At 50.7% G+C, this 23428-nt stretch overlaps 1 protein-coding gene across 1 annotated transcript; it reads right to left on the bottom strand.

Annotated features, from left to right (window-relative positions):
* Window positions 1–6358: 6358 nt before the first annotated feature.
* ZFR2 (zinc finger RNA binding protein 2) lies at window positions 6359–22504 on the bottom strand (the record flags this gene model as incomplete). The annotated part of the gene is given in 19 exon segments (XM_080675423.1): window positions 6359–6634; window positions 6637–6730; window positions 7442–7662; window positions 8407–8509; window positions 9570–9616; window positions 9619–9664; window positions 10004–10055; window positions 10057–10069; window positions 14307–14481; window positions 14752–14853; window positions 14859–14876; window positions 16124–16171; window positions 16174–16221; window positions 16225–16318; window positions 17889–17905; window positions 21789–21862; window positions 21865–21901; window positions 21905–21964; window positions 22493–22504. Coding segments are annotated over 19 exon segments (1428 nt in total). The 3' UTR covers window positions 6359–6467.
* Window positions 22505–23428: the final 924 nt, after the last annotated feature.

A 23428-nucleotide genomic window follows, 5' to 3' on the forward strand; every position in this document is an offset into this window, starting at 1 on the left:
TGACCTCCTGGTTCATAGGTTGACATTCAACTACTGAGCCACTCCGGCTGAGCTAATTTTCTTGTCTACATTTTTTCCCTTTTTGTCTTCTCATTCTACTCTTTCATCCAACCCCTTAGTTGACATTTTGATTCGCAGGTTTTTAATTTCCAAGGGCTCCTTCTGGTTCTTTGAGTGTTTCTTTTCAAAAGGCAAGCTGAAACTTGTTCTGGCTTCTGTGTCTTCTCAAGCTCTCCGAGGATCACACACACAGGGCTTTTCTGGAACTGCTTTTTTCTGTGCTTTGTCTCTTTCCTCCAAATATGTTCTCTCTCTCTCTCTCTCTCTCTCTCTCTCTCTCTCTCTCTCTCTCTGTACTAGTCTCTTCATTGGCTGGCATTTATGAGGGGCGTGCCACAGAGCCAACAGGAAGCTCCTTACCAGGGGGGTGGCTTCACTCTGGGTGATGATGGGAGGACTGGCCCCTGTAGGGGACCCCCCAAATGTTGGCTGCCTCTGCAGAGTTTTTCTTGACAGCCATCGTTCTAGAAGCTAAGATAGGGAAAGCCTTTGGGGTTACTGTTCCCTGCGTGACTTTTCACTTTAATCGCTGGCTTTCACCCGCATACCTGCCCTCCACCGTGCCGTGTCTCGAGGCTGAGCCTTTCTGTGCAGCAAGAGTTAAAAATGCATTTTATTACGAGTTCTCTGCAAGGTTGGTGCTGCTAGCTTTAACCCAGTTTTATAGTCTCAAGGAGGTGAAGTGAGCCGTCCTGACTCCTGACACCACTCAGCTAAGACATTAAAGGGCCAAACCTGGGACCAGGGCCCGGAGGCACCCTCAATGCATGGAGTGACAACTTTTGGTTCATCTTTGGTTTCTCCCAAGGAAGTGGTGTTTGCTGACTGAATAGTGAATAGCTCAGCATCCTCAGTGAGAGACACCGGGAAGACACAAGTGCCCATGGCACATAACAGGTGTTCAACAAACACGGGCTGAATGAACGAGAAAATGAAAGAACAGCAGTGGAGGGAATAGACACCACAGAAGGAAACCTGTTAAACTTGTATCCGTGTGCAGGAAAGTACTTGTTAAAATGAGAAGGCGCAGTCCTGTCTTGGGCGTGGGGAGTGGGGCTCCTTCATTTCCAATGAGAGGGAAACTGGCAAAGCTCTCGTGGAACAGTACCTTCCACATCGAGGTTTTAAATGCCTTCTCATTCTACTGGCCATGCCCTTCGACCGAGAAACAAAATCCCAACTGTTCAGGAACATTTTGCCGCATTGTAATTTATAATTTCTGAAAATAATCTAAATGTCTGACAGGAGGGGAATGCTTAAGCACATCAGGATATGTTCATTTCGTGGAATATGATGCAGTTATTAAAAATTACCTCTGGCCCGGCCAGCATGGCTCAGTGGTTTTTTGTTTTTTTTTTTAAATATATTTTATTGATTTTTTTACAGAGAGGAAAGGAGAGGGATAGAGAGCTAGAAACATCGATGAGAGAGAAACATCGACCAGCTGCCTCCTGCACACCCCCCACTGGGGATGTGCCCGCAACCAAGGTACATGCCCTTGACCGGAATTGAACCCGGGACCCTTCAGTCCGCAAGCCGACGCTCCATCCACTGAGCCAAACCGGTTTCGGCATGGCTCAGTGGTTGAGCGTCGACCTATGAACCAGGAGATCACGGTTCGATTCCCAGTCAGGGTACGTGCCCGGTTGCGGGCTCAGTCCCCAGGATGGGGTGCATGGGAGGCAGGTGATCAATGATTCTCTCTCATCATTGATGTTTCTATCTCTCTCTCCCTCTTCCTTCCTCTCTGAAATCAATAAAAAAAAAAATTACCTCTCTTCATAGTAGCCAAAATAAGCCTGGCTTATTTCACTGATCATAATGTCCTCTAGGTCCATCCACATTGTAGCATGGGTCAGAATTTCCTTCTGTTTGAAGGCTGAAGAATATTCCATTGTCTGGGTGGACCCCATTTTGTTGACCTGTTCATCTGTCCGTAGACACATGGGGTGTTTCCACCTCTAAGCTATTGTGAATAATGCTGCTGTGAACATGGGGGAACAAATACCTGTTTCCCAACACATTTTTTTTTTCCAAAACTTGGGCAGACATAAACAGGGTGCTACCTCCCCCCAATATCACCCCCACCCTCCCACTGCCTTTTCCACCTTTAGGAGAAACACGGGTCCTCTAGCTTGTCCGCTCAGCAGAGCCTTAATTTACTTACCTGAAACATCTTCTCAGCCCCGGAAGCCAAACTAACAGGGAATCAAGGAGAAGATGGAGCCACTGGAACCAGCCAAGCCCTGGAGATGCTCCCTCGACCCCTGAATGTGACTTATTTTGGACCAGGGGACACGGTGCGTTTCCCGGCTGTCTGTCTGTGTTAGTGACTTGGCAGATGAAGCCAAGGGATCTGCCCTTCCTTTTTTTTTTTTCTTCCCTGGACTGCCAGGTTCAGCTCCAGCCCTGCCCACACTCCACAAGTTATCTCTCCCACACTCGCTGCTGTCTCCTAGCAACTGGCTCGCCCGCTAGCATCCTGCAGCTGAGGTCCTGCGTCACTGTCTCAGGGTGCTTCTCCGCCCTCGAGGCAGTCTGGCTTCTGGGGCGCCTGGTCCAGTATCTTCCTGCCAGCCTGTTCTGGAGACCTCTGGCTGGTGGGAAGCGGGCTGGAGAGGAAAGATCAGGAATGACCCCTCTTTAGGTCTTGAGGGAGCTCTATCACCCAGACGGTTCATCCATCTGGAAGGAATACATCGCTAACCGACTGCTTGATTTTGCTGTCATTTGCCTAAATTTGTGTGTGGGTTTTTTTGTGTTTTTTTTTTAGTTGCTGGCGGGGATGGGGGGCAGATTCATTTTCTGTCCACATAATTGGCCTTAAACCACCTGGTGGCAAAGATATATCCATCTTCCCCGGGAGCCAGGGATGGGACTGGAGAACAGTAGGAGCTGCCCTCAGCATGGTGTAGGGAGGAAGTCAGCCTGCAAATGCTGCGTGGTCACAGCAGCAGCACACAGGGCTTTCCACACAGGTGAGGCTGTGACTCATACGACCACATCCTCGTCCCACAGACAGACCCACTCTCCCTTCCCTCCATCAGACAGCCACTGCCCTGACGGACGTCTCTGGGCCCGGCTGTTACAGTCATTTCTTGGGACAAGGCAGAAACAAATGGTGTCTTCCTAGCTGCCAGGAGGCAAATTCCTCTTATGAAGAGACCTGTGTTTGGGCATCAGAGCATGACTTCAAGCCTTTAACATATTTATTGAGCTACTACTATGTGCTTGGTCTGCTCTAGACCTGTGGGTACTGTGGTGAGTAAAGTAGATATATTTCCTGCCCCCAGAGAATTCACATCCTGGGAGGAAGGCAGATATCAAGTGATTTTAATCAGTTATGTAGCAGGCTGAGGAAGTCAAGGAGGCCTCTCTGAGGAGGTGACATCTGAGCTGAGATCTGAAGGAAGGAAGGAGTCGCTGGCCATACAGGTCAGGGCAAGAGCTTGCTATGCAGTGGAAACAGCATGTGCACAGGCCCTGGGGGCAGGAACAAGATTGGCTGGTCTGATGACAAGCGGAGGCTGGTGGGTCTGAGTGGAGTTACTGAGGGAGAGTGGCAGATGGGTTCTTGTGGGGGCTTCCCTGGGATTTGGGGTTTTATCCTGAGTGCAATTCTGAGTTTTAGCCAGAACTCCTGCTGATGGAGGGCTGAAGCAGCAGAGTGACAATGTGGATGGCGAGTAGAAGTGGGACTTTCTGATGGTTTGTCCCAGCACAAAGGAACGCAGGAGGACTCCCCGCAGGTGGTGTGGCAGTGAGCCTGGGCAGCGAGGTGAATGGCAGAGTCGCTGAACCAGGATTAAAGGGAGAGAGGTGTGTAAGGTAAAGCTCTCCATGTGAGGTAAAGGATGCCTGGACTAGTTCACTGTACTTTGTCTGTGGCTGTGGCCAGGACCAGCAAAGAGGTGTTGTCCGGGTGCCTGTAAGAGGCAGAGAGGGGTGCTCCCTCAGAAAGGGACGGAGGCAGAAGAGGCAAAAGCAAGTAGCCTGCCCTCCCAGGGAAGTAGGAGCAGTCAGGCCCCGGCCACTTCCTGTTTCGGGTGGGTAATGGGCCTGCTAGAACCAGGCTGGGGTCTGCCTCGTGCTCCTTGGCCGGGCTCTGAGCGGGGTCCTGGCTGCCTCCCAGCCCCTGCTCTGCGCACACTGACATGTGCCACTTCCGCTGGGGGCACTTGCCACCTCGCCCCCCTCCTGGGATGTCCCCGAGGCTCCAACCATCAGAAGCTCAGGTGGTGATCAGGTTTCCGAGCCCTACTGCTCTCCCTGAGGTTTTTTTAAAAATTGATTTCAGAGAGGAGGGGAGAGGGGGAGAGAAACAGAAACATCAATGATGAGAAAGAATCATTGATCAGCTGCCTCCTGCAAGCCCCCAATGGGAATCGAGCCCACAACCTGGGCATGTGCCCTGACGGGGGACTAAACCTCCTGCCTCATAGGTCAATGCTCAACCACTGAGCCACACCAGCCAGGCTTTTAAAAATATATATTTTTATTGATTTCAGAGAGGAAGGGAGAGAGAGAGCCCCTGAGATTTTTTATGAAGATTTGGAGAAACTTCAGGGGAACTCCTGGTGGGGGAGGCTGCAGGCAGAAAGCATCCCCAACTCAGCTTGGCCACCCCCTCCTTCAGGAAGTCTTCCAAGCACCCACCTCCTGCTTATGGTCCCACTCTGTATGCCCTGGACCAGCCCAGGTGGTCCCTTGAGTGGCCTGGGCATGTGTGAAATGAACGTGTCTCCGGCGAGTCCTGAGGCGGGTGGGATCCCCAGAGCAGGCTTCTCTGCAGCTCTTGGAGCCCGCGTGGGAATGGCCTGAGGGTGGCTATACCTGAGCAGAGCCCCACGGCAGCACCAGCCCCTGTGTCCCCCATCCATACACCTGTCCTCTCCTTGCATACACCTGTCCTCTCCATCCATACACCTGTGGCCTCAGAGCCTTGGGGAGAAATGCCGAGGGTGGGGGGTGGAGCGTCCCTGCCCGGAGTCCTGAGAACCCAGCAGGGTCACCTGCACCCCAAGCAAAGGACTGAATGGCCCACACCAAGAGACAAGCACATGTTGTTTATTCCCCTGCCCCCCAAACTTCCAGGCAGCTCTACAAAGACAGTAGATGTAAAGCCATGCAAATGCAGACACGAAATCAAAGGAATCAAGTGACTGTAGACCAAGTTGGCACAGAGATGAGCTTTTCTCCTTCAATGCCAGCCAAGAAAACTGGTCACCAAAAGGGAGGTTTGGACAGAGCTACCCCCATGTCCACCAGTAACCGGACCACATCCACCAAGTACAGCCCCAGACCTCCATGAGGCAAGCGCTGGACCCACATAGGCCGGGCCTCCATAGGGAGGATGGGAGAAAGACAACGGGCGAACCCCAGCCCTAAATGAGACATTACAGAGCAGCTCCTCTGTAAGCAGAAGGCACTCAGTGGTCGGGGTGGGTGGGAGTCTCGGGTTCGGGGAAGATTCAGGTCATGTATTCCCAGGAGGGTGCAGAGGAGCACCCAGCTCTGCTCCTGTCCCCACAGCAGGGATGGGTGGGGCCCAGCTCAGGCCCTGCAGACCCCGGCTGAGGGGCCCGTCTCTAGGCTGGTGGAGGGGCAAGTTGGGCCCAGGTGCACCCTGGGGATTGGCCCTCAGCCCCCTCTCCCTGACCTGCCTCCCTAGACTTCAGGACATGCCCCCGTGATTTCAAGTCCACACACGGCTGGGGAAGCAATTTATAAACCCACATCCTTAGTAGCACCAGGTGAGTTTATTTTATTTATTTATTTACTTTTAATATTTTATTGATATTTCACAGAGAGGAAGGGAGAGGGATAGAGAGCCAGAAACATCGATGAGAGAGAAACATTGATCAGCTGCCTCCCGCACCCCTCCCCACTGGAGATGTGCCCACAACCAAGGCACATGCCCTTGACCGGAATCGAACCCCGGGGCCCTTCAGTCCGCAGACCGACGCCTTATCCACTGAGCCAAACCAGTCAGGGCCCCAGGTGAGTTTAAAGCTAGCAAAGGTGCCAGGGTTCAAAGTCACTGTGCTACACCTTTTTATTTTTTTTAATCCTCACCCAAGGATATTTTCCCATTGATTTTTAGAGAGTGGAAGAGAGAGGGAAAGACAGAGAGAAACATCAATGTGAGAAACACATTGATTGGTTGCCTTCTGCACACGCCCTGACCAGGGCCCAGGCCTGAGAGGAGCCTGCAAATGAGGTATGTGCCCTCTACGGGAATTGAACCCAGAACCCTTTGGTCTACAGGCCAATGCTCTATCCACTGAGCCAAACCGGCCTGGGCTGTGCTACACCTTCTAAACCTTCTGTGCTGCCCCTCCCCGAGTTCTCATCCCTGGGTGAGCGATTTCACTGATGATCAAAGCACAAGTGTTTTAAATGGAACATTACTGGAAAGGAGAACATAACACGGTGGGGAGGGGAGCGGGTGGGGGGATGGAGCAGCCACTCAGAGGCGGGGCCATCACACAGCCCCTCTCCGCTGAGCTGGCCTGCTTCCTCGGGCCTTCCTCAGCCTCTTCCTCAGGAGGCCTCTTCCGGAAGCGCAACCCAGCCTGCTTCTGGGCGGCAGCAGGGGGCCCATGCCCAGGATCTTGTGGATCTGCCGAAATGCCAAGGGCATGCTGGGGGCAGACAGCCTGGCAGCACCCTCCTGCCTGTGACCGGCTCTCCCAGCCCCATGGCCCCGAGGCTCACCAGGCATCCTGCCCTTGCCATCACCCTTCTAGCAACTGCTGAGCTCAGTCACCATCAGACACGAGGAACTGCACTGGACGCTCAGGCTGCTCAGGGTAGGACTTTGCCAGGAAGGCCCTTGGAACACTGCAGGGACCCTAAACCCTGCACCTCCCATTGTGGATCATAACCAATTTGATTCTTTCCATGAAGACAATTCCTTAAGGTCAGGCCCAATGTCATTTTTGTATTGCTGGGAGACTTCCTTACAAACCAAAGGGGAAGCACAGGTGGGGGCTCGGCTTTCGTGCTTGAGGCTGGCCAGCCACAGCGGGGTTTACAGCGTGTGTGTGTGTGTGTGTGTGTGTGTGTGTGTGTGTGTGTGTGTGCGCGCGCGCGTGTGTGCGTGTGGTGGGGACAGCCAAGTCAGTCCCCACCAGTGAGGCCCCAGGTTTGCGCCTCATCACTGTGGCGGCTTCAGCTCTGAGCCAAGCCGCCCTCCCCCAGAAAAAGTCTTGTCATCATGGGCCACTCTCCCACAGGCCACCCACCTCTGCAGGGGAGGGAAGCGGAACCCCAGACCATTTCTTGGAAAATTGCATAGCTGCAATGGGGTGGGGGGTGCCGCCCACAGCCTGGCTGAGCTGGCCCGGGGCTGGGGAGCCACAGGGGCTGGCCATCCTACCTGGGCACTGGCTGTGATGTCTTCCCGCTGCTGGAGGGTCATGGACTCGAGTGCGTCCATCTGGTCTCTCTCACAGGGATCTCGGAGCCCAGGCCCATCCTTGCGATGGGGTGGGGGTAGCAAAGAAGATAGAGCACCTCCGTGAAAGACTGCCACCGCCGGGGCCTGAGAGGGTCCCAGCACAGGGGGTGTGACTGTACCCTCTGCACCCACAGCCACAGCTGGCCAGCATGCCCTAGGCTGCTACAAGATCTCCCCTGGAGGCCTCACCTGGGCCACGCCTCCCTCTGACGGGAAGTACAGCCAGCAGAAAACATTCCTGCAGCTGTGTGTGTGTGTGTGTGTGTGTGTGTGTGTTAGCCCTTTCTCCTCCCCTGGTTCAGCCACCTCTGGCACATGCCCTGCCCTGTGGCACTCCTGCCTTTGCTTGTCATACAACAGGCTCACACCTCAGGCCCAGTGTGTTCTCTATCCTTTCACTTCATATGATAGCATCCCATGTCACTAAAAGGGCTGGAAAACAGCACCCCTGTCTCTGACATCTCACGAGAGCACAGATGCTTCTCTCCCGTTCTGCTACCGTAAACCACACTGTGGTGAACATCTCTGCTCAAGCCTGTTATCCATGTCTGCTGGTTTCCTTCAGAAATATTCCCACCAAGGCCATCACCTGCGACAGCCAGGCCTCCGAAAGGTGGGCTGCCACCAGAGAGTGAGTGCTCAGCCGACAGACAGTCGGGGGCAGGACCCTTGTTGCCCCATCTGCCTCCTTTGTGGTGAGTGAGTTCCACCTGCTACTGGGCTGTTCCTTTCCCCTGGGGGTAGAGGGTGGGGTGTCTGAGTCCCTCCTCCCGTCTGGGTTGGACGCTGTTCTTGAGTGTTGGTGAGAGGGTCCTGTACCTCACTATGACCCTGTCTCTGCCATGTGCCTAGCGTTCTGGGCTCCCCAGCTGACGGGGACTGACCTGCCAGGAGTGTCCCGAGGCCACACACACCAGGACCCCTCGCATGGTGTCCCAGGGGCCCCGTGGTATTGGTCAGAGCCTTCTCCACCAGCAGCTCCATGGCCTGGGCCGGGCAGGATGGAAAAGGAGACACTGCCTTTGAGGAGAGCGCGAGGCCAGTTCCCCTCCCACTGGAGGGCTCTGTGGGCTCAGCTGGGGGTTTCAGGGAACCCCAGGACAGGCAGCCCCTCCCAGGTCTTTCTCTAACTCCCACCCACCCTTGACCTCTTCAGAGTAGGTAGGTGTCACAGAGGCCTGGACACCTCCTGGTGTGGCCAACGGCAGTTTTCTTCACTCTTTAACCCTCAGTTTCCCCATTGGCAAAATCCCATCAATGGTAACATTGCAAACTAGGGGGTCAAGGGTTAAAAGAAACTTGTTCAAATGCGGAATTTCAGAGGGAAGGGGGATGGCGGGGAGTTGGGGGGTAATCACCCAAAGACCTTGTATGCATATATGCATAACCCCTGGACACAGACAATAGGGTGCTGAAGGCCTGGGGCGGGGGCGGGGGCGGGGGCAGTTGGAGGGGGTCAATGGGGGGAAAGACGGGACATATGTAATATTTTCAACAATAAAGAATTATTAAAAAAAAAAAAAGAAAGAAACTTGTTCTCTGTGACCTATGGTACATTTAGCCAGTAACATGCCAGTTCAAGGCAGTGAGGTCAAGGGATTAAGAAAATACAGTCAACCCAGCCAGCATGGCTCCATGGTTGAGTGTCACGGTTTGATTCCTAGTCTGGGCACACGCCCAGTTGTGGGCTCGATCCCCAGTATGGGGTGTGCAGGAGGCAGCAATCGATGATTCTCTCTCATCATCCATGTTTCTATCTCTCTCTCTCCCTCTGCTTTCCTCTCTGAAATCAATAAAAATATATTTAAAAAAAGAAAATGCAGAAGAAAAAGAAAATACAATCAAGTGAGGCTGCACTCCAGAGCAGGCCTCTTCCTGGTGCCAGGGGCCCCTGGGACGCCCCTGCCGTGACATGCCTCCTGGGCACTCAGGCTGACGCCAGCCCCTCCTGAAAAAGCCAAGCGCTGGGAGGGGCACCTGCTGTCCAGGAGGAGATAAGGCCCTCGTGGGCTTCCCAGAGCAGGCTGGCTGCCTGGCGCTGCCTTACCCAGGCTGGCAGGGCCCCACAGGTTGGCACATGCTGGCAGAGGTCCCCAAAACCCTGATGACGATTACACAGGGCTGTAGGCCGCTGGCTCGTGCCTTTGGAAGAAGCACACAGTTAGCTCTGGAAACCACATGCACATGGGTGGGTGTGAGGCCAAGGGAATAAGGGTGGACCTTGGGGCGGTGAGCCGGACAGGCTCCTGACTTGGCAGTGGAGGTTAGGGAGGGTCTCCGGGAGGCACAGCCGGCCTGAAGGGTGGAGGCTGGGAGTGGGCTCCACTCCCAAATGGGCACAGGCCAACAGAACTGGCCCTGCTCTGATTCCAACCCTTCAAGTTAGTGCCAGGAGACATGAGCCAAACAGCTAGCCCAGGAGTCGGCTAAGGGGGCAGCGACAGGACAGGCATGTGTGAGCCCCCCAGCCCTCCCCCTAACCTGGAACCACTTCGCATGGTGGAGGGCGGCCAGCAACTGGAGACACTTCCTGGCTCAAGATGTCCCCTGGTCAGGCAAAGGCACTTCCGTTCCTTCTAGCAGAAATGGGCGTGTGGGCGAGGTGCCCTTTCCCACTTGCTCCTTCCCTGGGCCACATGGGCTGTGCCTCTCAGCTCTCTGGGCCTCATTTTATTTATCCAGAAGACACACACTTCCTCCCAGATAGCCTTTCCTCTGGGCCCTGCAGGAACAGAGAAATCATGTCTGTGAAGACCCTCTCTCCTCTGAAGCCAGTGCCCATGAGGAAGGCCTTTAATGCTTATGATGAGCGCCTTCAGGGCCATTAGCAAACTACAGTGCCAACAGGAAACTATAAACTAAGCCAGATTTCCAGAAACTTTCAACTGCATAATTAAAAGGGAGAAAGTGGACCCTCAGTGTAGGACCATTGTCCCCTACACCAGAAGGTTGTGGGTTCAATCCCTGGTCAGGGCACATACGGGAGGCAACCGATAGATGTTTTTCTCTCACATTGATGTTTCTCTCTCTTCCTCTCTAAATATATCCTCAGGTGAGGATTTTTTAAAAAAGGGGAGATCCAACACCCTTTCTTGATAAAAACTCTCAGCGAAGTGGGAATAGAGGGATCATCCCTCAACATAATAAAAACCATATATGACAAACCTACAGCCAACATCATACTCAATGGGCAAAAACTAAACTCATTTCCCCTAAGAACAGGAACAAGACAGGAATGCCCACTCTCTCCATTCCTCTTCGACATAGTACTGGAAGTGCTAGCCATAGCGGTCAGACAAGAAAAAGAAATAAAAGGCATCCAAATTGGAAAAGAAGAAGTAAAACTGTCCTTATCACAGATGACATGATACTATACATAGAAAACCCCTAATACTCCATCAAAAAACTTCTAGACCTAATAAATGAATTCGACAATGTAGCAGGATACAAAATTAACACCCAGAAATCTATGGCCTTTTTATACACCAATAATGAACTCACAGAAAGAGAAACGAAAAAATAATACCATTTACCATTGCACCAAAAAAAACTAAGATACCTAGGAATAAACTTAACTAAGGACATAAAAGGCCTGTACTTGGAAAACTACAGGACATTGAAAAAAGAGATCAAGGAAGACATAAACAAATGGAAGAACATACCATGTTCATGGATTGGTAGAATCAACATCACTAAAATGTCCATACTAACCAAAGCAATCTACAGATTCAATGCAATCCCCATTAAAATACCAACGGCATATTTCAAAGATCTAGAACAAACTCTCCAAAAATTCATCTGGAATAAAAAAAGACCCCAAATAACCACAGCAATCCTGAGAAAGAACAACAAAGTTGGGGGGATCACAATACCAAATATCAAGCTATATTACCAAGCCACCATTCTCAAAAATGGCACAAGAACAGACATATAGACCAATGGAACAGAACAGAGAACCCAGAAATCTACCCAGGCCATTACACTCAATTAATATTTGACAAAGGAGGCAAGAGCATACAATAGAGTCAAGACAGTCTCTTCAATAAATGGTGCTGGGAAATTTGGACAGATACATGCAAAAAAATGAAACTAGATCACCAACTTACACCATACACAAAAATAAACTCAAAATGGCTAAAGGAATTAAATGTAAGACTGGAAACCATAAAAATCCTACAAGACTCCATAGGCAGCAAAATAGCAGACATATGTTGTAGCAATATTTTTACAGACACAGATCCTAGGGCAATGGAGACTAAGGAGAAAATAAACAAGTGGGACTACATCAAAATAAAAAGCTTGGCCCTAACTGGTTTGGCTCAGTGGATAGAGCGTCGGCCTGCGGACTGAAGGGTCCCAGGTTTGATTCCGGTCAAGGGCATGTACCTTGGTTGTGGGCACATCCCCAGTAGGGAGTGTGCAGGAGGCAGCTGATCGATGTTTCTCTCTCATCGATGTTTCTAACTATCCCTCTCCCTTCCTCTCTGTAAAAAAGTCAATAAAATATATTTAAAAAAAAAACAAAATAAAAAGCTTCTGCACAGCAAAAGAAACCACCAACAAAACAACAAGAAAGCCCACTGTATGGGAGAACATATTCGCCTGATATTTCCGATAAGGGTTTAATCTCCAAAATTTACAGAGAACTCATACAACTTAACAAAAGGAAGATAAACGATCCAATCAAAAAATGAGCAAAGGATCTAAATAGACACTTTTCACAAGAGGACATACAGAAGGCCCAGAGACATATGAAAACATGCTCAAAGTCACTAATCATCTGAGAGATGCAAACCAAAACAACACTAGGTACCATCTCACACCTGTCAGAATGGCTATCATCAACAAAGGACAAGTACTGGTGAGGATGTGGAGAAAAAGGAACCCTTGTGCACTGCTGGTGGGAATGCAGACTGGTGCAGCCACTGTGGAAGACAGTATGGAGTTTCCTCAAAAAGTTAAAAATGGAACTCCCATTTGACCCAGTAATCCCACTTCTAGGACTATATCCCAAGAAAACAGAAACACCAATCAGAAAGGATATATGCACCCCTATGTTCATAGCAGCACAATTTAAAAAGCTAAGATTTGGAAACAACCTAAGTGCCTATCAGCAGATGAGTGGATTAAAAGACTATGGTACATCTACACAATGGAATACTACGCCGCTATAAAAAAGTAGGAACTTTTACCATTTGCAACAGCATGGATAGAACTGGAGAGCATTATGCTAAGCGAAATAAGCCAGTCAGAGAAAGATAAATATCACATGATCTCACTCATATGTGGAATATAATGATCAATATAATTAGATGAATAAGAATAGATCCAGAGACAAATGGCAGGGGGCGGCGGTTAGAGAGCAACCGAAGGACTTATATGCATGCATATTAGCATTGCCCAGGGTGGGAATGGCTGGGGAGGGGGGATGTCAATTGGGGAAAAAGGAGATATATGTAAAACTTTAGACAATAAATAAATAAATAAATAAATAAATAAATAAATAAATAAATAAAGGGGAGAAAGTGGATCTGATTAGAACACATCCCATCATTGATAACAAAGGCCTCCAAGTTTGAGAGAAATTCAGATTCATTTTTTCTTTCCTACTACGGTTGCTTCAAGAATATTCTCATCTCCTTCTAGGACACCCTGGTTTATTTAGGTCCCATGACGGAGCACAGGTTTCACTTTCACCCATAAATATCCCCAGGGGTCCTGTGCTGCTGCCTGCCTGTCACAGGTTGGGGTGGAAGTGACAGGGGTGTTTCTGAGGAGGGGTTAGAAGCTACCCTCCCCACAACAGCCAGCCGGGGTGTGGAGTGAGGAGACACCCAAGTGAGGCTGACAGGTTCCTGGTGGTCATAGAAAGTATGTTCGTTACAGAGGGGTTTCCGTATCTTACTCTTTCCAGTCAGCCCCCATCTCGTGACTACGGATCTTTAACACTTTCTAACATTCCCAATCTCCACCTTGTTTGTGTGTTTGAGCGAAGCCCAGCAGGGCCTTCAGCTAGAATTTAATGTTGTTCATTGACCCCCTGGATTGATTTTTAGATGACTCTCCATTTATGACAATAGATAATGGCTTCCCACTTACAGTCATAGGTTCTCCTCTTTAAAAATGTAAGTGTTGCCCTGGCCAGTTTGGCTCAGTGGATAGAGCACCCGCCTGTGGATTGAAGGGTCCCAGGTTCGATTTCGGTCAAGGGCACATGCCTGGGTTTCGGACTTGATCTCCATAGGAGGCGTGCAGGAGGCAGCTCTCCCATCATTGATGTTTGTCTCTCTCTCTCCCTCTCCCTTCCTCTCTGAAATCAATAAAAATATATTATAAAAAAATTTTGTGTTGCCCTAGCTGGTTTGGTTCAATGGATAGAGCGTCAGCCTGCAGACTGAGGGGTCCCAGGTTCGGGCACATGCCCGGGTTGTGGGCTCGATCCCCAGTAGGGGGCATGCAGGAGGCAGCCAATCAATGATTCTCTCTCATCATTGATGTTTCTATCTCTCTCTCTCCCTCTCCTTTCCTCTCTAAAATCAATAAAATATATGTTTTTAAAAATTTGTGTTAAAAGTGAATTGATTTAAAGAAAAATGTTGGTAGTAAATAACAATCATGAAGAGGGTTCAAGAATGAATGGAATTTGGAAAATGGTCCTAGGGGCTGTTCCAGGAGGTTCCAGGCTCGATGAGCCTCAGGGTGTTTCCCTGTCGCAGCCTTCACTGGGTGGCGGTGACTCCAGGCCCTTGCTGCCCTCTGGCCTGGCACAACACCCCTCCCACACTCTTGGCAATGCCAATATGACTCAAGCCCCCAATGCTCATGTCCCACACGAGCAGTGCCGGGACAGCAGGTTCTGCTATGACCTCTGCTGTGGCCTCTGCTGCAGACAGATGGGCAATCTGAGCTCCTGGGGACCTGGCACAACTGGTTTCCACTGGGCAGGTGTCCGCACTGGCCTGGAGGCAAGGGAGGAGCATGGTGCTGCACGAGCAAGGCCCGGGAGCACACGCACAGCCCGGTTCTGAGCCCTCCTGACACTCTTGTCACCAGCTCATTTCCTCCGCTGCCCTGAGGCCCAGCTCTTATCTGAGCAGTGGCATCCGGGGCTGACAGAAGTGCCAGAAGGCTGCACCCTCAACCCTCTTCCCCTGCCCAGAGCAGAGTCAGACGCTTCCCTAAGCCACCTGGTGTGTGGGAGGGGGCTGGGATGAAGGGCCCGGACGCACCTCTGTCCACGGCATTAGGGGCGAGGTGACAGACACAGTGACCCGTATTCTGGGCTCCTCACAGGATGAGGTGATGATGTTGGCTTCAGGGTCACACAAGACCTAGACTTGTCCTCCGTCACCATCTGTCAGGTACAAACACAACACTAGGCCGCATTACTCCAGCCGAGAGACAGGTGCAAGCAGCAAGGACGTGGTCAGGTGGCAGGCCCTGTGCCGGGCGTCTGGAGCCTCCATGGGACTGAGACATAGCCCTGCCCTCCAGCAGTACACACGCAGACGAACCCTGCATATAAGGTGCCTTCACATGTAAAAAATGCCCTTAACAAGGACAGCAATCCAATAAATTTTTAAAAAGCAACAACTGGCCACTGATATAACAGATAGTTGGAAGGAAAGGAAACAGAAGTGTCCCTTTTTACACCATGACACAGATGCCCCCACAGTAAGAGAGAAGCAAATTAAAACTATAACGAGGCACCATCATCACCTGTGAGAAGTCTGAGGGGCAGCTGGGCTGGCAAAGCCATGCAGCTTATAAACTGCAGGTGGAGGCTGACCTGGCAACACTTACCCACCGACCCTGCCCTCGGCTGAGCTCCCACGTGTGTGAAGCAGCATGTACAAGGCCATTTACTTTGTGCAGCCTCAATGGTAACGCAGAACTCCGGGAACACCCTAAATGTCCTCGGTCAGGACACGTACCTCCCCGTCCTGTTGGACATGGCTCCCTCGCTCCGCCTGGCATCATGCTTTCATGTCCTCACAGCCGATAAACTAGTTAGGGTGCTACGTGTCTATTCATCGGCTCCTGACCAGCATGCTCACTAAGCCAGCAGGAGGGAAGCAGCATTTTCGCAGGAACAGTGCCCAACACAGCAAGAAGAACCCGACCTGGGACTGACCATTTTAACCTAAGATGATCGATGTCAATCATGACCTGATCTTACTCTTCCCCAGTGATCCTGAGAAATGTACTCTGACTACGACAGAGGAACTGCTCGAACGGAGAAACCCAGTTCATCTCCCACAGGCTCCCCGTCTTGGCTCCCCGTTTGCTCTCCCCTGAATCTCATCAATGTGGTAGCAAATGTGCCCATGCGTCACCATGTACCCTTCCCATGGCCGGTCACCATTCCCGTGGCGGGACATTTACATTTTCCCTGAACTCACTCTACACGGGAACCCTGAAGTTTCCACCTCTTTCTTCTTGCAACTATTTATACAAACAAACTGGTTTGTATCTAATAATGACAACCACTCAAGTTTCTTAAAATCCTGTGGAAACAAAGTCATCCCTGCCAGGGAGCCTGAGGGGCTGGCAGCCCTCCCCACCCCTCTCCCCCCACACCCAGAGGTGACCTGCCCTTCCCAGGAGCTGTCTGGGCAGCTGCTCCGTGACCCTCTGCAGCAGGCGTCGTGGGTGAGCTTCTGGGAGCAGAGCAGCATCAGCTGCACTGTCCTGTCTCCTCAAAGGAGGAGGCCTTTGGCCAGGAGGCCGACCCACATCACACCTTTCATGATCCGCATCACGCCTTTCATGATCCGAGCAGAGGAGTTGACACTGCTGTGAAGACAAACACAAAAATGCACGTGTAAGAGGAGGGGTTGGGGAGAAAGGGAGCATGTGGCCCTGCCCTGGGTCTGAAAATCAACACCTTGCTGGGCCCTTTGCGCCTCAGCTTCTTCATCTGTAAAACAGCCCTTTCTGAGTCCCGTTTCTCAGAGTGCCCTTGACAAAAGGAGACGTGAGAAGCTGTATCTGAGAACAGCACGGGGAACCAAAATGTTTACACACTTTGAATAAAGGCGGTGTTTATTAAAATACATTTCATTTTCAAAACTGAGCTATCAGCTGTTAAAGTGTGTGTGTATGTGTGTGTGTGTATATATATATATATTTTTTTGGGGGGGGACACCCTGTATGTGCTCAGTAAGGGCTGGTGGTGGTTACTATTTTCTGATAAACTGCATTCTGAAAAAGGCCAATGATGGAAATTCCAGTGACCCCGGTCCTCAGCCAGTTAGTGGCACCCTGGTCAGCCCTTGGGCTTGGGCACCTTCTAAGCCATCTCTAGTGTCACTTCACTCCCATCTCAACCCTTGGCGAGCAGGCCCATCCAGATGCTCAGGCCACAGCGTCCTAAGGGAGATGCCTGCCCAGCCTCACTCTCTGCAGATTAGGCCGGCTTTCTGCAGTGTGAGCCTGACCATAGTGTCTGCCCTACATCTAACCCAGGGGTGGGCAAACTTTTTGACTCGAGGGCCACAATGGGTTCTTAAACTGGACCGGAGGGCCGGAACAAAAGCATGGATGGAGTGTTTGTGTGAACTAATATAAACTCAAAGTAAATATCATTACATAAAAGGGTACGGTCTTTTTTTTTTTATTTCAATAGTTTTATTCATTTCAAACATTTTAACAAGAAGAATGTAAACACTAATTATTATAATTTGAAACTTCAAAAAATGGAGGAATCATAGCACAATAACATACCTTATATTGAAGATGGCAAAGGCAAAATAAAATTGCCTAACAAAGGAAAGGTACAAAAGCCTTTCAAATTAAACTTAAATATAATAAAATAATTTAAAAACTAAAACAAATAGAAAAGAACAAAATGTGTAAACAGTAAATTAAACATTTTCTTTAGTGCAACTTCCAAATTATGCCCGGGACGTAGATGTAGATGGCAATGTAGACTGGGTTGAAAGGTTTTTGGTCTTTAAAACATCAACTTCAGTGGGAACAGTGTTGTTGGTCTCCTTTTTAGCTAATGCTCTGATACTGTGCTCTCCAGGGGCATGTCTCCCTACATCACCACGATAACGTGTCTACGCATTCCCAGGGTGATGTCAGGGGACGCGTCCGTGGGCATTACAAGGAGCCTCTGGAAGATTGAGAGGTTGTTCCTTCTACTAAATGGGCGGATATGAATCCGCCCACTCAGAAGAAGGAGCTACGGCCGTGTTTTCCGACGTTGCCATGTTAACACTGCTGCTGGTGAAGGGGCGGAGGGGAGAGCAAGAGAACCCTCCGCTCTTTCGGCTCCGCGGGCCGGATAGAACAGCCGAACGGGCCGGATCCGGCCCGCGGGCCGTAGTTTGCCCACGGCTGATCTAACCCTACATCTAACCTCCCGGCACTGGCCCTCTGCAGGACAGGACACCCACACTTATGCCCTGGCCTGAGGCCCCAGCCTGACCCGCTGGGCTCCATGCCACCACCCTCTCCCGCCACTCCCTCTCAGCCTTATGCTCCAGCCCAGTGATTTCCAACCTTTTTCATCTCATGGCACACATAAACTAAAATTCTGTGGCACACTAAAAAAAATATATATTTTTTGCTGATCTGACCAAAAAAAAGGTATAATTTTGATTGATTTACAAAAACATAAATAGTAGTAAGTACCTACCCTTTTTGCTTCAGATGACTTTTTAAAAAACCAAGTGCCTTGCCGAAACCGGTTTGGCTCAGTGGATAGAGCGTCGGCCTGCAGACTGAAGGGTCCCAGGTTCGATTCCGGTCAAGGGCATGTACCTTGGTTGTGGGCACATCCCCAGTGGGAGGTGTGCAGGAGGCAGCTGATCAATGTATCTCTCTCATCGATGTTTCTAGCTCTCTATCCCTCTCCCTTCCTCTCTGTAAAATATCAATAAAATATATTTAAAACAAACAAACAAACAAAAAAACAAACAAACAAAAAAAGTGCCTATACTTGTATATAAGGATTTCTGGTCCAAAAATTAACCAATCACCCTGGCCAGGTGGTTCAGTTGGTTGAAGCATCGTCCCTTACAGCAAAAGTTTGTAGGTTCAATTCCCAGTTAGGACACATTCCTGGGTTGGGGCAGGTACAGGAATCAATGTTTCTCTCTCTCTTTCCTCTCTCTCTAAAATCAATAAAAAAACATATCCTCCATTATAAAAAAAAAAAGTTAACCAATCAGACACAACCTTATTATTCAACGTGACCAGTAAGATGCAACTCTTTTATATGATCTACTAGAGGCCCAGTGCATGAAATTCGTGCACGGGGGCGGGGTGTGTCCCTCAACCCAGCCTGCACCCTCTCCAATCTGGGACCCCTTGAGGGATGTCTGACTGACCGTTTAGGCCCGATCCTACCGGGATCGGGCTTAAATAGTCAGTCGGACATCCCTCTCACAATCCAGGACTGCTGGCTCCCAACTGCTCGCCTGCCTGCCTTCCTGATTGCCCCTAACCGCTTCTGCCTGCCAGCCTGATCACCCCCTAACCACTCCCCTGCCAGCCTGATCATCCCCTAACCACTCCCCTGCCAGCCTGTTTGCCCCTAACTGCCCTCCCCTGCAGGCCTGGTCACCCCCAACTGCCCTCCCCTGCAGGCCTGGTTCCCCCCAACTGCTCTCCCCTGCAGGTCCAGTCACCCCCAACTTCCCTCCTCTGCCGACCTGGTCACCCCTAACTGCCCTCCCCTGCAGGCTTGATTGCCCCCGACTGCCCTCCCTTGCTGGCCTGGTCCCTCCCAACTGCCCTCCCCTGCTGGCCATCTTGTAGCGGCCATCTTGTGTCCACATGGGGGCAGCCATCTTGTGTGTTGGAGTGATGGTCAATTTGCATATTACTCTTTTATTAGATAGGATATAGTTGTGGTTAAAGACAGGGCATTTACACCTGATGGGCTATTATTGTGTTGGCTGTTGTCATTTTTTTATTTGACAACCTAAGGGAAAAGAGGTCAGTGACCCTGACTAAACAGTCAGGTATTGCATGTGTTAAAAATTCTTGCAGCACACTGGTTGAAAATTGCTGCTCTAGCCCCAAGCCCCTTCTATTTCTCTGCAGCCTACTAGGTTCTTCCTCTGCTCCAGTTCCCAGGACTGGTGCCTGGGACGCCCTCACATGATGGATCTCTAGACCAATGTCCCATCTCTGCTCCAGAAGCTGCCACTAATCACCACTTTGTTTTCTTTGTGACATTTCTAGGGATAGGAGACAACCTTTTTATAAAAACGTGTTTATATATTCTTATCCATTTGGGGAGCCCACTGGCAAAATCTAGACCAGGGATGTCTGGATTAGAGAACAAGGACCAGACTCTGCAACTGAGACTCGGAAAGCAGAGAAAGCAGAACATGGGGCAGGGGCAGAGTGGGGGAGGGAGCGGGGGGGGGGGGGGGAACCTGCAGATATGCGACTTAGAGGTTTGATAACCAATTTGAATCCCAATTCACACAAACTAGAGAACAGAGAAACAAACCCCAGAAAACAACCAAAAAAACACATGTTACGATATCTATGGGACGAGTGGAAATTTCAACATTGACTGGATATTTGATGATGTTAAAGAATTACTGTTAATTTTTGCCCTGGCTGGTGTGTTCAATGGTTAGAGTGTCAGCCTGCGCACCAAGGGGTCTCAGGTTTGATTCCCGGTCAAGGGAGAGTACTTGGGTTATGGGTTCAATCCACAGCCCCTGGTACCTGGTGGGAGGCAACCAATCAATGTGTCTCTCTCACACTGATGTCTCTCTTTCTCTCTCTTTCTTTCTTCCTTTCCTTCTTCCTTTCCTTCTTCCTTTCCTTTCCTTTTCTTTCTTTCTTTCTTTCTTTCTTTCTTTCTTTCTTTCTTTCTTTCTTTCTTTCTTCTTTCTTTCTTTCTTTCTTTCTTTCTTTCCACCGCCCCGCTCCCCTTTCACTCTCTCTAAGAAGCAATGGGAAAAAATATCCTCAGGTGAGGATTACAAAAAAGAAAAGAATTAGTTAATTTTTAAACTTCAAATCATTGAGGGGGGGATTTTTTTTTTTTTTTTCGGAAAACAAGTGGAGATTTGAGGGTGGCACCCTTTCTGTCTGCAATATAGACGTCCCTGGGCAGCTTCCATGCACCCAGCTCATGTGCACAGGCTCAGAGGGCAGACCTGGCCTCTCGTAGTGGGGCTGCAGACCATCTCTCCCGGATTTGCGAGCAAGCACAAAGCCCAGGCAAACCTCAGCATCAGGCTGGCTCTCCCCTTCAAAGACCTCCCGCTCAGATTTTGCAGTCTTGTGTTTTGGCTTCGTGAGGGTGCCAAGGGAGAGATGAAAAAATGTCTTCTTTGCACTCCTGTCTTCCCTACCAGGAGGGTGAAGAAGGCTGACTTTCCCAATTAGATGCAACTTACTGGGATGTTCGCATGCTTAAGCTGAGAGGTGAGGTTGTTTTATGGTGACACTTTGTAACTCACAGTGGGAGCAAACACTATAGTGAGGAGAAACTAAAGTGGAATCAGCATGATTTCACCTACATGAAATGTCCAGAAAGAGGAAGTGCAAAGAGGGTTGGGGAAGGGGGGGCAGGGAATTTAATGGGGACAGATTTCTGTTTTAGATGATGAAAAATTCTAGAAATAGATAACTGGTGGGTGATGGTTGCACAACTTTGTGAATGTACTTAGTACCACTGTATCGTACACATAAAAATGGTTAACACGGTAAACTTCATGCTCTGAGTATTTTACCACAATTAAAAAAAGAAAATGAAAAAGCCACCTAGAGAGAAAGGACTTGAAAAGCTAACTCCCTCTCAGATTATTTTAGTTGTATACGACTCCTTACAGGGCACAGGGATTTTCTGCCTCCCACTAACCCCGGGGCCTTGAATGGTGACTCAGCCGGGCACCAAGGGGCAGCCTCTGCTCCGAGAGGCGGAGGGGTCAGGGCAGAACCACATGTATCTCCGTTTTGTAGATGAGCAAACATAGGTGGTTCCTGCTTTGTGAACTATGTTTCTAGATGCACCTTTGGTGGGAAAAGTAAATTCTGGTCTTGAACAACAGCTCTCCAACTGCGACTGTAACTCCCTTTGAACCTTGGGGCTCCAGCCCTGAGACTAGAGACTCTGTGAACTTACTGCCCACGGGCTGGAAAGCCCCTGCTTCTCAGAGGCTCAAAGCCCTTCAGAGGAGGAGCCACCTCTGCCCCTCCTGGCAGCCACTTCCTGTGAGAACTCCCACCTCCTCCAAGTCACCCCTGGGCCTAGGAAAATGAGGGTGAACTCCATTACCTAGATCACCGCCCTCCTGCTCTGGGCCCTGCCCTTCTCCGCCAATGTGTCGGACACCAGCTTGAGGGCACACTCCGAGTGAGCACAGCCTTCTGGGCAGCCTGGAGCTCCTCCTCTGTGGGCTAGATGGTGGCGTGCTTGCACAAGACGCGGCGGTCATCACTGGACTCCGGCCGCTGTGTGGGCTGCGAGGAAAGGTGCACGTTACATGGGCTGAGAGGCCCGGGCCCCGCGGGCAGGGACAGGAGGCATGTCAGCTCTGCAGAGGTGCAGCACACGCGGCAGCAGGACATGGGGGAGTGGAGCTGAGGAATGACGGAGACCCACAGGTGGTGACCCAGTGAGGACACCAGGGTCTCCCCTGATGGCTGCAGGAAGCTCAGGGCTGAGGGGGGATAAGGGGCTCCCCTGTAGGGACACTCTTACATTTCCAAGCCAGAGGCTTTTCTGCCAATTCAGTGGCCCTGCTCCCACAGCAAGGTGCAAATCAAAGGTTCCCATCCAATCACAGCCTGCGCAGACAGACACCTGAGGACCCCCGAGAGATGTGACAACCGGGGCCTCGGGAAACTACAGGGATCTCTGAGCCTTCCTGGGTGGCCCAGAGGAGTGACAGCACAACCTTCAAGGCCAGGGCTCTGGCTTCCTGTCTGCTGAGCTATTCAAAGGGCGGCTTTCAGAGGAGCCAACACGCCCTCGCATGCTGAGCTCACCTCTACCACCATCTGGTGCCCTTTCTCCGCCCCTGGCTCAGCCACCTCTGGCACATGCCCTGCCCTGTGGCACTCCCGCCTTTGCCCTGTCTTGACTTCTGCCCATCATGCGCCCTTATCTTTTTGTTCCGGCTTTATGGACCTCATCTCCTTAACTGTTAAATGACCAGGTCTGAAGTGCAGAAGTCCTATCTGGTGTGGTTATTTTGCATGGGACAAAACAAGATGCTGAACTGGTTGAACAAAAACACAAAAATGAAAAGAAATGCTGCTGCTTGCACTTCCTTTTAGCCACATGCAATCTTTTGACAAACTCAGGGAGGCTGGGAACTGTGGAAGTGGCTGGAAGAAGCTTCAGAATTTGAGTTCTAAAGAGCTGTTCAAGACAAGCCTATGGGGCCACTGCTCAGGCTCTGGGCGACGGCCGAGGAGGGTGCACGCTGGCTCCTATGCCCTGGAATCACATGCCTTGGGGTGACACGGTCACCTGGCTTTCTAGGGCACCAATTCCCTTTCCCACCTTCCTTCCCACAGCAAAAGGGGCTGCTCAGCAAGAAATGCCGCTGCCTGCCTCGGCCTTCCTTCTAAGACCTGAAATCCGGTGCCTGCACCTTTAGCAAGTTCCGGATGACTCACTGAGGTCTGCCAGGGATGTGTGTGTAAATGTGAGATGGAGAACTGGTTGAGATCATGAAACCTGGCCCCTGAAAGGCCCACCAGAACCCAGAGAAGGAGCAGGGCACACAACAATGGCCGAGGTGACCTCTCGCATGTAGCCGGGGCCCACTGCCTGCTAGTCACAGCAGCTTCCAGAGGCTTCCACAGAGCCTCCTTGGGTGGGCAGCTGTCCCGGCCTCTCTGCGGGTGTGCCAGTTTCCCCTCTAGGGGTCTGCAGCCACTGCTGTGGCTCGAGAGGCCCTGGAAGAACTGTGTCAT

Source organism: Plecotus auritus (assembly GCF_963455305.1).
Source record: "Plecotus auritus genome assembly, chromosome: 6".
In the NCBI taxonomy this organism is placed as follows: Eukaryota; Metazoa; Chordata; class Mammalia; order Chiroptera; family Vespertilionidae; genus Plecotus; species Plecotus auritus.